Genomic DNA, 14,692 nt, shown 5'->3' on the forward strand with positions numbered 1-14,692 from the left:
GGGGGTCCTGGGCTTGAAGTTGGACCCACCCATTCTAAATGGATTAGTTGGACTAGGTTGGAGCTCAAGATTCTCTGTGCTCTCTTTGTGATTCTGTGATCCTGGCCTTGGGCTGTTTTCAGTGAAGGTGGAATTCAGCTTCATTTGATACAGAAAGAATTCAGTTTGATTCAAGTGACAGAGGCTGTACCCTTGGGAGGAAGACTGTCCTCAAACTGGGGAATTTGGTTCTGGAGGGGTGAGTGCCAGGGATCCCACCAAAGAAAAAAGGGGGAGTGGTCGAAAGAGAATGGTGGAGTGGCACCAGGAGCTCCAGTGAGATTGTGGAAAGATGCATCTAGAAGTTGCAAATGAGGGCAGGGAACTGAGAGGGATGAGGAAGAAGTGGCCTGGACTTCCCCAAAGGGTCCAGAATGCCCAAGGAGCCCAGGTTGGGGGGAAAGGTCAGTGGAGAGATGTGTGAGCAGGGGAGGAAGGGGCCCCCAGGAGAGCTTCCCTCAGGAGGGGTATTATGTGCAGGGACCCTTTCATTCCTTTCCCTCAAGCTCCTAATAGATGCTTGGCCATTCATTGATGAAAGAGACTGATTTTCAAATCAGTAAATAAGTTTCCACGCCCCTTAAGAAGCCATGCAGACAACCCCCACCCCCACTTCCACCCCCCCACCCAGCAGCCAAAGGGTATGTACACACGTAAGCCATCTGTGGTGTGGCTACAGTTCTGCTTTGCCAGTAAACCCTGCCTCCTCCCCTTTGGCCTGTAGGCCTTTGGACTCTGTGGCCATCGCTGTTGACCATGGTTCTTCAGGTGCCCATGCTTGGGTCTTGATGCCAGACTCACCCATCTCATCTCCCTCCAAGGTATGTTGTCCACATGGAGGCAGAGGAGAGGGACTGGAGCCTGGACCTTGGGGTTCGCTGGTCAGGGGAGCTCTGCAGGGAAGACACTCCCTCCACCGATGGAGGTCCCGAGAGCCTTCGCACCCTGATGATTTGAATCCCTCATCCCGGGTCGTGCAGCAGGATGTTTCTGCAGCAGAATTGGAACTCAGGTCTTCCTGGGTCCCCTCTGTCCACTGAAGGCTGTGGAGCACCTTTTCGGTAAAAGCAGCTTATTGTCTCCACAAAATAATTTAAGCCTGTGACCCTGCTCTGGTTCTTCCCTTCAGGGGACAGGCCTCTCTTTCAGCTACTGCTCCTTGTCCAGGTGACCTTGGGTGCTGACCGAGCGGTCAAATGGGCTAATGAACTCAAAGTTCAGGGAAGGGAGATGGGGGCCTTTTGGCTGAGCCTGGGCTGCTGGGCCGGGGTGGGGGGTGGGGAGGTCTGCACTGCTTCTTAAGGGTCGTGGAAGAGCTCCTTGACCTCCAGCCTCAGCTCGGGTGGGCCTGTTCTCTTCTTCCCGGTCCATCTGGGGACTTGTGAATGTGGGAAGCTCCTCCCCTGTGCACAGGGTCCTCTGGGGAGCCCACCTTCAGACAGAGATAACTCAGATGATCTGAGCCCCATTATCCCAGTTCAGCCCTAGGCCGGCCTTCATTGCTTTGCTTAAGACCCAGGTTGGGAGTGGAACTTCCTATGTCTAAGTGGCAGAGTGACCTCTAAGGTCCTGGGGGGGGGGGGCTCTGGGGAGCCCCTCATTTCACTGAGGACAGGGAGGCTCAGATGGAAGTGACTTCACTCTGGTGACCCAGGAGCTCCAGCCCTCCCTTACCCTCCCCCTTCTCTATGTTTCTAGGGAGTTGGATTTCCTCTTGGATAGGCCCTCCCTGGACAGAACCCCTTCCCACGGCTCCTCCTCCCCCAGGCCATTAGCATCCGACTGGCCAAGGCCAGATTATTGTCACCTTTGTATTTGCTTGTCCCCAAGGAGGAGGAGGAAGGGGGCATAGAAGAGGAAGGGAGGAGGAGGAGGAAGAGGGGGCAAGGAGGAGCACTTCTTTTCCTTGTCTTGACTGTCTCCTGCGGTCAGGCCAGCCCAGGCACCAGTGGAGGAAGCCTGGTGAAGTCTCCCTTACGGGGCTGGTCCGGGGTCTGAGGAGGAGGAAGCCTGGATGTCTCAGGGCAGCCTGCTTGCTGCTTTCTTAGTGGTTTGTCCTATTTTTAAACAGGGGGCTCCTTCCCCCTTTTCCGCCATGTGCAGGTGGCAGAGCTGGGCCCGGCCCCCAGGTGCTTCCGGAGCATCTTCTCTCCTGCCAGGATCTTGGCTTGGCCTCTCAGCTGCTGCTCCTTGTCCAGGTGACCTTGGGTAGATCACTTCTCCTTCCAGATCTTTGGTCTCCATAAGCCGACTGTCTTTGCAATTGAGGGTAAACGACCAATCCCACACCCTCTCAGCCTGGGCTGCCTCCCCCTAGATTTGGGGGGAGGGGGCTCTCTTGTCAGGCACAATTTTTAAGCTGCCCCAGCTTCCCATGCACTAGTGAGGCTTAGATTCAGGGAGGCCCAGGGATCCCCCTTTTTAATACAAAAGACTTTCCTCCCCCCCAGTTTATTCTTTTCAATTGATTGAGAAAATAAAAGGCCAAAATGACCAAATGAATTCATGTTTTTAACTAAACTTCCCTTCTCTTCACCATGCCTGTAACTCCCATTAGGCAGAGAGTAACACAGATCCGGGGGAGATGACTTATTTGCCGGGTGGAAATGGGTCTGCTCACCCTCTGCAAGGATTCCCAGCAGCAGCTCTTGAGGTCATTCTGACCACGGCCAGTGGATGTGGGGGCTTCGCCTCTGGCGCACCTTCTCCCCCCATCTCCTCCATGTGCTGCAGGGAAGCCAGAGGGTGGCCAGGGGCTGGATGGGGGGCCAGGCCAGCCACCTCAGGCCAAGGAACCTTATGGGGGGATGTTGCAGGCCTTAGACTGGACATCTTGCGACTAAATCACTCAGACCTTGGCCTTCCTCACTCTGAGTTCACTACCTAGTCCTAAGAAATCACCCAGATTCCTCCTTCTAAACTGAGTTTTTCTACCAACCCCAATCTAGTGGGTGGGTAGGTGGGGAGAGCCTGAAGTTGTGTGTGAGTCTGTGTGTGTCTGTGTGGTTGTTCTCCCTGGCCACCGCCGCCGGACGCTGCTCGCTAAAAATAGAAGAGCTTTGGGGGGGCGGGGAGTGGAGGAGAGAAAGAAGGGCTGGGGGGAGGGTTCCTTGGGCTTGGTTTTTTTAGTGGGCCTTGCTTTTCTGGTTGAAATGTGAACTTGGGAGACCGAGGAGAGCACGCCTTCCTGCTCGTGGCCTTTTATTGTTTTCAGGAAGACCAAGAGGGGGTCTCTGTGGTGTGTGTGTGTGTGTGTGTGTGTGTGTGTGCGCACGGTGCGTCCATCCATCTGTCCTGGAGGGGGGCAGCCCTGGAAGCACTGCTAGAAGGGGAGGCATCCCGTCGGGAGGCCACAGGAGCGCAGGGAACTCCCCAGATGGCCCGGGAGGAAGAAGAGGAAAGCGGAGGACTTGCTGTGCCCTCTATTTGCACCCCAGCTCCTGGGATCCCAGCCCAGTACTTCCTGTCTGTCTTGGCCCCACTGTTCTTTAGTTCAGGGCTGGGGAACCTTTTTTGTACCAAGGGCCATTTGGATATATATAACATCACTTTTGGGTCATTCCAAATGAAAAGTGAGCCTGCTGTATTTGGTTAAACATTTAATTAATCCACCCCTAAAAAGCTCCTAGATTTACTGAACTTTGAGTCCTGCAGGCCTTTATGGTCCACGGCTGGACGTTCCTGCTCTTGATTTGGCAAATCAGTGAAAGGTTAGGCCCTGGAGCCGGACCGGTGTCCAGAGTTTGTTTCCCAGATATTTTTCTCCCTTGCTCATTGGGGGAGCTCCCTCTTGCCTCTTGTTTCCAGGCCTTCCAAGCTTCTAGGGGAAGGAGAGGAGTCTTCATTGGCAATTCAAGAAAAGGGCCAGGCCCATAGGCATCCTTGACCCTATCCATTTAGAGCCCCAGCTCTTGGACCACCATGCCCACCATTCTGTCTTTGAGGGAGCCTGGTGGCATTCCCAGTATGAGGGCACCCATGCCATGGGCATGGGTCCAGAAAGGGAGGAGTGGCAATGGTCCCTGAAGGGGAGGTCTGCCAGGACAGAGGCTGAGCAGGCTCCGTGTTCTGGGGTCTGCAGCCTTCAGCAAGAGGGGAGAAGCTGACCGCCTGCCCCCCACTCCTGCTGCAGACTGATAATGGAGGGGATCCTGAAGGGGGGCTGGGCCATCTGAGGCAGCTCCAGAGGAGCTTTGAAAAGAAATGTTTTAAAGTTAGTAGCACCACCAAGGCCGATAAAATTAGAGCAATACTTACTGCTTAGTGAGCAGATAGGGTGCAGAAAGACCTGAGTTCCAGTCCTGCCTCAGAGGCTTGCTAGCTGGGTGCCCCTAGGCAGGTACCAAGCCTATTTTAGCATTAGTTTCCTCACCTGTAAAAGGGAACCAAATGTATGTTGTCTCTGAGGATTGTTGGGAGAACAGTCCAGGTGAGCTGCTTCATGAACCTTTAAGACTTATGGGAAAGTTGCCTCTCGGGGTGGCTAGGTGGTGCAGTGATAGAGCACTGGCCCTGGAGTCAGGAGGACCTGAGTTCAAATTTGGCCTTAGACACTTCATAATGACCTAGCTGTGTGGCCTTGGGCAAGTCACTTAACTCTACTGCCTTGCAAAAATCTTTAAAAAAAAAAAAGTTGGCTCTTGTCATCCTTGAAAGTGGTTTTATAAGCTGCTTTCCAGCTCTTGGATGTTGGGACCCTCTCTGACCAGCATCTCTGCTCAAGCCCAGGCTGCTGGCCTCTCTGGGTTAGGTGATGGGAGAGCTGCTGCTCCCTAGCATGTAGGTTCTGCTTCTGCTGGAGTCTCTGTTTTGGACCCCAGGACTCCGGAAGCCTGATTAGCCAAGTCTTAGCGAGCTTCTCTAGAGTCTCCCTTTTAGGGGTCCGCATTCTGCTGACCTGGGGCTGGGACTGCTCCTTCTGAGCAAATGAACAAAGAGTGGCAGAGGGCAGGGTCCTCTTGGGCTGGCTTGTGTCATAGCCTCACCATGTGCAGGAGCATTGGCATGGGGGGTCCCTTCAAGACTGGAACCCTGGACAAATGGGGCACAGCCCTGGGAAAGAGCACCCAGCCAGAGATCATGAAGACAGGCCCCATGGATCTGGGGAAAGTCTCAGCCCCCCATGGGCTACCCGATGGGCCAAGAGGCTGCAAGCATCCAAAGATACCCCCTCCACCAGACTCCTCATTGTCACCCAGGGAGGTTGGGGGTGGAATTCTCTGGCAGCAGCACGGAATTCATCTGGGTTCTGTCTCTGACACAGTGGGTTCCTGCCATCCTGGCCCCAGGATGAGCGCAGGGAGGAGGGTCTCCCAGCTGGGCAGTGAGGGAAGGGGTTCATGGGGTCCTTGGTAACATTATTTTTTTCTGCTTCTAGACGATCATAAGAGAGGGGATGTTGATGAAACAGACAAGTTCCTTCCAGCGCTGGAAGCGAAGGTACTTCAAGCTTCGAGGACGGACCCTGTACTACGCCAAAACTGCCAAGGTGAGCAGCAGCCCCCAGTGAGGCAGGGGAGCCCCCTCCACCCTCCTCAGGGGCGGTGACAAACAGGGAGTAGCCTTGGAGGGGCCAGTGATCCCAAGGAAGGGCTTGAAGATCTCATATCTCAAAGGGGAGGGGGAGCAGATATTTGTTACCTAATGGCTTTTTATTTAAAAACTTTTTAAAATATGACACTTTTTTCCAAGGACAAAAATAAAATGAGAGGGGGAAAAAAAGGAAGGAGAAAAATAGTGTCACAGAAACAGCCAAACATTCAACTATTTAGTATTTGTATTTAAAAATGTTGCGAATCACCAGTTTCTAGTAGGTTCTTTCTTTCCCAAAACTTTTCCTCTAGCATTTGTAGTGGACTGGGCTTCTGGCTTCTCATTCATCAGCATCCACCTATCATCCCCCTTCACTTGGCCTTATGGGTCCTGGGCCCCAGGCCCCATCTCTAGGCAGGCATCAGATTTACATGTTCATGCATAAGTAATGACAGATGTGTGTGACGACTATCTCTTATCAGAGTGTGGTGTGTGTCTTTGTATGTGTGTGTGTGTTCAGGTGAGTAGGTGGGTGAGTCTATTAGATAGGACTCCAGGTTCCAGCAGCTGCTTGGATTGGGAGAAGGGAGGCTTGTTCAGCCCGGGGTGCCCCCTGCCTTGATAAGGGCCTTGAACCAGAAGAAGGAAGAAATGAGGAAAACTGATCAAAGTCTATGTAGCCCTTATTCCCACTTCTCCCAGACTGCTACCATATTTTACTTTCTGTTCTAATGAGGTATAGCCATTTGAAACCAAACCAGGAGGGCACAAAGGTGGAGGACCTGAGAGGCCACACCCAACAGGACTCCCTTCTACCCCACACCTGATCAGCCCATTCCACTTGGAAGCTTTGCAGCCTTTTTCCATTACTCCTCCCTCTTTCAAGGAACAGCCTGAGCCTTCTCCTATCTTGCCCAAGCACCTGTATTCCTTCATCCATCTTGTTGGGGTAGGATCTCAGGGGCCTTCAGAGTCCTGGTTGCCATACTCTGGATGTTCTTCAGATGAGAATGGTGGGGGCCATGGTAGTAATCATGACAGAAATCACAGCCAGCGATATTGGGGAGGGGGAGGGAAGACTTTGTTAATGGTACATGTAGGAAGTAGCTCAGAGTGAGCTTCAGGGCCCCAGAACACTTCCAGCTGGTTTGCATGTGGTCTGCCCTCTGACCGCGACTCCCTCCCTTTTGGCCTGATGAATGCAAGCCTGGGCTTTCCCCTTTCTCTATCTCCAGTTCCACCTTATTAGATGCAAACAAGGTTTTAGCCTGATCATATGGTTTCTTTTTTTTTTGCAAGGCAATGGGGTTAAGTGACTTGCCCAAGGTCACACAGCTAGATAATTATGAAGTGTCTGAGGTCACATTTGAACTGAGGTCCTCCTGACTCCAAAGCTGGGACTGTATCTACTGTGCTATCTAACTGTCCTGATCATATGGTTTCAATTGGCTTCCTTGTGATGCTTGGCATCCTTTTTTCAAACTGACTTTATACATTTTCTTCTGTATTGTCATAGAAACTAAGTCAGAGCCCAGAGGAGCAATTTCAGGGCAATTCATGATGGAGCCTGGTTTTTGGATGGAAGATGGTGGGTTGTTTTTGCCCCAGAGTAAGTGGTGGGGATTTTTGAGGGAGAAGAATGAAGGGAGTTGATAATTGAGTCTTCTCCTCCTCTTTACCTCCACCTTCACAGACTCAAATGTAATTGAATTGAGTGGAGGGACCTTCAAAATACTGGGTCCATTTTGCAAAAGAGAATCCAAAATTCAGATCCTAAATTTAAAGTCTTCCAACTTTAAGGAGGGGAAGGGGAATCAGATGAAGCAAGACAATGGTCATCTAAGTGTTCGTCACCTCCTTTTCGGGCTTTGTGGTGATAAAGAAGAAACAACAAGATGTAGTTCATTTTCTGGAAGCCAATAAGATAGAATTTGAGGAGGTAGATATCACAGTGTCAGAGAAGCAAAGACAGTGGATGTACAAGAACATTCCTCCAGAAAAAAAACCAGCTCAGGGCAATCCAATGCCACCACAAATATTCAATGGAGATCGATACTGTGGTGATTATGACAGCTTTTTTGAATCAAAGGAAAGCAACACAGTATTTTCATTCTTAGGTCTGAAAGCAAGATTGCCATCAAAGGCAGAGCCCTAAGAATGGAAAGAAAACCAAGAGGGCCTAAAGCAAATTTGGAAGAGCAAGTGTGGTGTTCATCAAACAGCCACTTACCTAATGGATCACTGTGATAAAAGCCACATGCATCATCAGCACTTTGCTTGCCACTGAAAAAGTGCTATCCAAAGATGGGGGACCACTGGGCATTACAAAAATGTGTAAATCAAATAGGCCATACAGTGGATTGTTCATTATTTTTTGGATTTATCTACATTTGATGAGCTGTCTTGGGGGTGTCTTTCCTGGGTACTGATAGTCTTCCTTCATAGTTTCAAAGATAAATGGATAGCAGTCGCCAGATAATAAATGTAGCATCCCTAACAGTATTGTAGCGTATACCCATCTTAGTTAGTTAGTTCCTTTAAGCTATCGCTGCCCAGATCATGTTCTTGAAATTAGTTTATTAGGACATTTGCATCTCTTCAATCAGGAAAGGGGGAGGGGGGATGATGCTTAGAACAAGCAGGGGAATGAAGAAAAACGACTCATAATTAGGAATGGTGATATTTCTGCTATTTGTAAATACCACATATATATAACCTTTGATGTTACAGCTTGCTTACTGTAATAAGAGCTCTTCAAATGATAAAAATAATTCTAAGTTCATTGTCACAATGAAATAAGTGACTTGAATTGAGGAAAATCTCGAGTATTGAAAACTCTAATGATATTTTGAAAAGTTACTTGGGTCGTTTGGAGTTTTTTTTCTGCCTCCTTAGAGAACTTTTTCACTTAAATGCTATAAGATATTTGTCAGAGATGTTTTAAATTGTGATGGCCATGTACTAATTTAATCAAAACTTTATAAGAAAATTGTTTGACTTACATCTAAAATTTTTGTGACTACAGAGATGTATTGCATATATGTGTGTTTATTTGTAATATATGCATATATACATATATATATATATGTATATATATCCCCAAATATATTTTTAGTGTACCCTCCCCAATAGCTACTTACTGTCTTGTATAGGAATTATATTTTTGAAAAGGGAGCTCTTGGTTAGTTATATTTTGTGTACCCATTGATGAGTCATTAAATGATACTGATACCTCTAAAAAAAAAAAATTAAAAAAAATAAAGTTGGAAGGGACCCTAAAGATCGTCTAGACCAGAGGTGCCAAACTCAAGGCAGCTGGGCCCGACTGAAATGTAACTGGAAAATGTTAAAAAAAAAAAATAATAGCTAAAAAGTCCACCAAAGAGAATGTTAATTTGTGGTTTTCTAAGTCATCCTCTGGCCAGCTGGAGCCCTTTATCTTTGAGTTTAATCCAAGAGCATTTAAAAATTAGAAGAGTGTTTGCTTGGATAGCACTACTCCCGGCTGGTTCCCGGGTCTTCCCCAGGAAAGCCTGACCACTTGTCCCTGTTTGGGTGAGTGGTGGGTAGCCCTTGGGAAGGAAGAGCCTCTGAGGTTCTAGAACAGCCCTAGGACTTTCTTAGGAGTCAGGCACACCTGCCTTGTTGGGCATCAGAATTCAGAACTTGCGCTTTTTTTTTCTTTCTAGTCCATCATTTTTGATGAAGTGGACCTCACGGATGCAAGCGTGGCCGAATCTAGTACCAAAAACGTTAACAACAGTTTCACGGTAAGCTTCGTCTGCCACCCTCCTTGGGTCTTTTGCGGTTGCCTCTGCTCAACCTTTGGAGTCCCCCAGTACCTTTTCAGTCTCTGCTTTCTGGTGAAGGATCAGTGGTCAATTCTCACAATTGATCTCTGACTGACAGTCGGTAAGGAAGCAACAAAAAAGAGGAGGTTGGAGGAGAGCAGTTGATTGGCAGATGGCCAGTGCCTGGGGTCCCAATCGTGGTTGGGGCTTGTAGTCTAGTGGAGCCAGCAGGGCTGTGACGGACAGAGGCTGGCCTGGGATGCCCAACCTTGGGGTCATGCCCTCCCCGACCCGGGGTCACCACCTCAGCTCACAGTGCCCTCATCCTTGGCTCCCAAGTCCATGGTTTGCTCTATGCTTTAATTGCTTCCCTGCAGGGAGTTCTCCCCTCTCCCTGTCCCCATACTGATGAAATGATAAGGGAAACTGGATTCTTCCTTGGATCTACCAGATTTCTTTTTTGTTATGGAATCATCAGCTTATGTTAATGACTGGGTTTTTTAAAACTACATGCGAGCTTGGTTTTAATGTATGTTTAAAATGGGTAGAGAAATTTCCCCAGAGGGCTGCTGTAGCTGCACGCCATGGACTATGGCGTCTGCTTGGTTTTATTTTCTTTGACGTTAATTACTTGTCATTCCTCTGACTTGTTTTTAGATCCATTCATTTGTCTTCGCTCACTTCTCTGCTTGTTGTTCAGACTTCCTTTATGGATGACTCTGCTTATGGTCTACAAAATGTGTGTTGTGGTTTTCTTCCCTGACTTGCCTTACTTTATTTGATTTTTTGATGCCCCACCTTTTGTAAAGGTGATCTGAACAATCTGAACAATCAATGTTATCTTTCATACTGCCATTCAGGAATGATCCCAGATTTCGCCACTATTTTCCAGCCCTCTATCAAATCTCTTGTTTCTCTTTCTGTCTGTTGCTTTCTGAAGGAGAAATCCAAGAGTTTGCTCCAGTTTCTTATTGTACTTTTTTTTTTTTTGCATTTTACTTTTTCTTGGTGGACTTTGATGCTCTGCTCTGCTCTGCTCTACTCTGCTGTACAGTAACAGTTAATCCTGATAGGATTTCATTATCTCTGGCACCTTCAAGCTTCCTGGGGTTTTCCTGTCGTCTCTCTGGATCTTATAGGTATTTATGGAAGCCTTCTCTGAAATGAGGATGGTAACTCTTGGTTTTGTTTTATTTTGTTTTTTAATTTGCTTGAAACATAAGCCTTTCTGGAAGGGCCTCTAGTCTAATTCCTCCATTTTATAGGTGAAGAAATGAGGCTTAGAGAAGTTGTGACAAGACTCAGGTCCTATAGGTTGTCCATGGGAGAGGAGAGATTTGAATCCAAGTCTCTGCCTCTTCATCCCATGTTTCCACCAGACCCTCCAGCTTCTCTTAAGTGGCCTATTTCTTATGTGCTGCAAGTTGGTAAGCTGCAAGTTTAGGCAGTTAGCTTCACGGTTATAATGACATCTGTTCCCTCCATCAAAGTCTCTTCTGTTTTTTTGATGTGCTGGGGTACCCCCCCCCCTCAGCAGCTCGGCCCGAGCCCAGATTCTGGGTCCAACTTGTGTTCTTATTCTTTTTTGAAATGCTTTCCTTGTCCGTCCCCCAAAAAGCCTGGCTGCCCCATCATCCACTTCATTTTCTGAATCACCTTCTTGGGGGCTCCCATTCCAAGAAATCGTTGTGCAGTTTTTCCCTCTTTTCCTCTACTTTCCTCTTGTAGTAAACTCTGAGACCTAATCCCTTTTCTTGGGCTTTGCCCCAGAATATTCTCTTCATTCTTTTCATATGTGGTGAGATTTTTAAATGACCTTTGCTTTGCTTCCTCCTTTACTCAGCCTAGATTGGAAGATGCTTTTTTTCTGAACTAAATTCTCACATCAGCTGTGTCCAAAAACATAAATATGTCTCGGTCTATACTCTTGAGGTCTTCACACCTCTTTCAGGATGTGGGGGATCTGAGTTGATCAGATTTCAAAGTTGTTTGTCTTTTTTACATTGTTGTATAAATCACTCCCCTGGTTCTGCTCCCTTCACTCGGCCTCAGCTTCCTCTGAGACCATCCTGTTCTGGGCCCTGAATGTTCCTTAATTTGTCTCTGTTCTCCAGTTGATGGCAAGACCACTGTACAGCATATCAGGTCCCTGTCTCCTACTGTTCTTGATCGTTTTCCATTTTTCTTGACTCACAGGCTCCTAGAGAAGGAGAGCAGCCTTTTGATGGGAGGGAAGGGTGCTGGCTCAATTGTCATGGACCCCAGACGAGTTACACAAGCCTCTCAGGACCCCAGCCTCCTAGCTGAAAAGTCAGGGAATATTTTTCTCTCTGGATCCTTCAAGCCTCTAATAATTCCTGTTTTGAGTTTTTTCCCAGTAATATTTTCTCTAGTTTTCTCTTAGACAGAAGGAAATTTAAATTTCTCTCTCTCTCTCTTTAAATTTTTGGGCATTTATTGTCTCTTCCATCTTCACTTCCCTCTCCCTCAAGTTTAAAAGAAAACAAACACTTCCTTGTTGATGAATCTAATGTAGAGTGAAGCCTAAATGCCTTTACCCAAGTCCCCGTTACTCTGCCAATGGACACCTGACAATTTTCCACCTAGAACATCCAGGAGCCAAAAATGTGGCTGACCACCCAGGGAAACAGCCATTCGAATGTTTCCTGCCCCTACGGTGGGGTTTCGGGTGCCACCGATCAGGGACAGGAAATAGGGGAGGTGGGCAGTTCTACCTGATTGCCTTCCAGAAGTATCCCAGCAAAGCCTTGGAGAGCAAAACGTATATGTCATTTCAGAGTTCTTTGGTTTGCATTTGGAGTTTATGGACCATTATTTTTTTTAAAAAGGACATGGCTTTTTGAGACCCTTGGAGACTGTCCTTCCAGAAGGAGGCAGGTTCCATCCCAGCTGGATGACAATGATGAGTACATCACCATTGTCCATGCCCTCCACCCCTGGATAGACTTTCTGACTTGTGGCTCTCCTTGCCCTTTCCCCACTAGCACATGGGCTGATCCCCCATCCTCCCTCTTGGCACCCTTTGTCGCTTCCATGGTGGTGCCTCCTGCTCTCTGCTAGCTCCCCCTGGTGCTTGCCCTTTCCTGGGAAACTTTAAGGGTCCTTAAAGGACACCCAAACAGAAAAGAACACCTCCCCACCTGGAGCTGGCGTCCTTGAGAGTGGTGGGCAGGGGTACGTAGCTTGAAGACCAAACAGAGAGAGAGAGAGAGAGAGAGAGAGAGACCACCCTGCCCAAGATGGGGCTCAGGCATGGACCTCACCTAGAAGCTGGCATGGGGGAATGGTGTTTTGGGGGACCTCAAGTTGCTTCACCTTAAGGCCTGCTCCCCAGGTCAGGTCCTGCTCCTTCCTCAGTGGACCAGAGAAACCCCCAGGAGAAAGGCTCTGAGGTGACAGTTTAGGAGGGGCAGCTTTTGGGGTGGGCTCCTCACCCTGGGGAGCAGTGAGCTTGATCCCCCCCAGCAGCCTGGGCTGCCTCATCAGTGGTGCATTCTTACCACCTGCATCAGCTAGTCAGTCTCCTTGCCGTAAGAAATAGAAGTGACTGAGGCAAACTTCCATTTGTTCCACCTGTGTGGTCGTGACTTAAGGGAACAAGAAAAAGAGCACAGTGATTGCCTCAATTTCTCCTATTTCCTCCCCCCCCCCCCCCGCCCTCCTAGAGAACTGTCCTATATGACCAAAAAAAATTTTAAAGAAAAAGAAGAAGAGTTTAGAAAAAAAAATCAGCAAAATGGATTTCTCCATTGAAAACGTCAGCAAATCTCCCCAGTGTCCCATAGCCCTTCTGGGCCAAACTTGGTTTTTTTATTCTGCAACATGTAAAAAATATTGAGTTGAAAGGCAGCTAGGTGGCGCAGGGGATAGAGCACCAGCCGTAGAATGAGGAGGACCTGAGTTCAAATGCGCCCTCAGACACTTCATAATGACCCAGGTGAGTGACCTTGGGCAAGTCACTTAACCCTACTACCTTGCAAAATAACCCCAAAAGTGCTGAGTTCTTAGTGATGTCTTCAGGACTGGTTTACATCACTCTAGTTTTTCCCAGGATGACAAGAAGTTGCCCAGGCTAGTTGAATAGTGAAATGATCAATACATTGAAAAGGTGGTCTATGTGGAGCCCTTGTGGCCCCCTCCCCTCCGCAGGGGACCAGGTTGGGGGGCCTCTTCTTTCTAGCCCTGTTTGTTCTTTCTACTGGCATTGTTGTAGTTAGTGACCCCAGAATGTCCAACAGCTGGAGTGGAGTCACTGGACCTGGGGCTGAGGAGGGGTAAGGTACAGGGGCAGGCTGGCAGGGAGCATTTTATATTTGTCCCTGGAGACTTAGTGGGGCCTTAGCGTGGGGGGGGGTGTTGCCCAGGCTTCTCTCCTCCCCTCACCTCTGAGTGGGGTTGTGCCTGGGCAACTTCTTGTCATGGGGGGCTTTGAGCATAATGGGATGCTTAGTATCCTGGCACCCCAGGCTTCCCTGGCTGTCAGATGCCTCCCACCCCTTAGAGGAAGTCGAGATGTCCAGACGTGGTCAGTAGTCAGAGTAGGAAAGAGGGTAATAGGAAGAGCCCTGAGCTGAGAAAAGGAAGTCCAGGCTGGGAGGACCCAGGAGAGTCAAGGCACGGACAGGGGGAAGCTGCGGAACACCAGAGATCTGGGGGCTGAGGTTAAGCGGGGGCAGAGCAAAGCCTAACTGTGGAATCAGGTGGCAAACCTGACTCAGGGACCAGTTTTCTTGGGAAGGTTCTGGAGAGGTTTGCCTTGCCTCACCCTTCTCTAGCTCATTGTTCAGATGAGGAAACTGTGCCAGTTGAATGACTGCCCAGGGTCACTTGGCTAGTAAGTGTCTCAGGATGAATTCAAAGACATGAAGCGAAGTCTTCCTGACTCCAAGCCTGACCCACGTCCTCATCCTTGTCTGGCCCCGGACCCGTAGGGCTCTGGACGAGAGAGTGAGGCTGGGGACTTAGTACCCCCCCAAATCACGTGCTTGTCATGCCTCACCTCCCTGATCTTCCCCAAGAACAAAGGACAAACATCACATAGCCACCCTGGAAACGGAGATCCGGGGTTCAGCTCCTGCCTTTGTCTCTACCATGTGACCACATGGACGTCCCCTAAGCTCTCTGGATCTCAAGTTTCCCCTCTTGTCCCACTGAGGAGGTTGAGGGATGGCCTCTGGGGTCTTTTTCAGTCTCTAGGATGATAAGGAGAGAATTTAAATTGGATCCCTTCACTGTCTCTGATCTGGGCGTGGGGCTGGGGGATGGCTTGAAGCCTCCCCCTTCCTCAGCAGTCGCAGTCCTTGGACTGG

At 48.9% G+C, this 14,692-nt stretch overlaps 1 protein-coding gene and 1 pseudogene across 3 annotated transcripts in view; both read left to right on the forward strand.

Annotated features, from left to right (window-relative positions):
• Positions 1–14,692, forward strand: part of DGKD (diacylglycerol kinase delta) — an 82,570-nt gene that overhangs the window by 10,392 nt on the left and 57,486 nt on the right. For 2 of the 3 annotated variants that reach the window (XM_074189712.1, XM_074189714.1), the window contains exons 2-3: positions 5,417–5,527; positions 9,261–9,341. In XM_074189712.1, the coding sequence (XP_074045813.1) occupies positions 5,435–5,527; positions 9,261–9,341 (174 nt within the window). In that variant the 5' untranslated portion in view covers positions 5,417–5,434. Of the gene's footprint in view, positions 1–860; positions 1,101–5,416; positions 5,528–9,260; positions 9,342–14,692 lie in introns of those variants that run through there. The other variant, XM_074189715.1, reaches the window with a different exon arrangement.
• LOC141489079 (SH3 domain-binding glutamic acid-rich-like protein 2 pseudogene) lies at positions 5,534–9,254 on the forward strand (annotated as a pseudogene).

This window comes from Macrotis lagotis, chromosome 5 (assembly GCF_037893015.1).
Source record: "Macrotis lagotis isolate mMagLag1 chromosome 5, bilby.v1.9.chrom.fasta, whole genome shotgun sequence".
NCBI classification, from domain to species: Eukaryota; Metazoa; Chordata; class Mammalia; order Peramelemorphia; family Peramelidae; genus Macrotis; species Macrotis lagotis.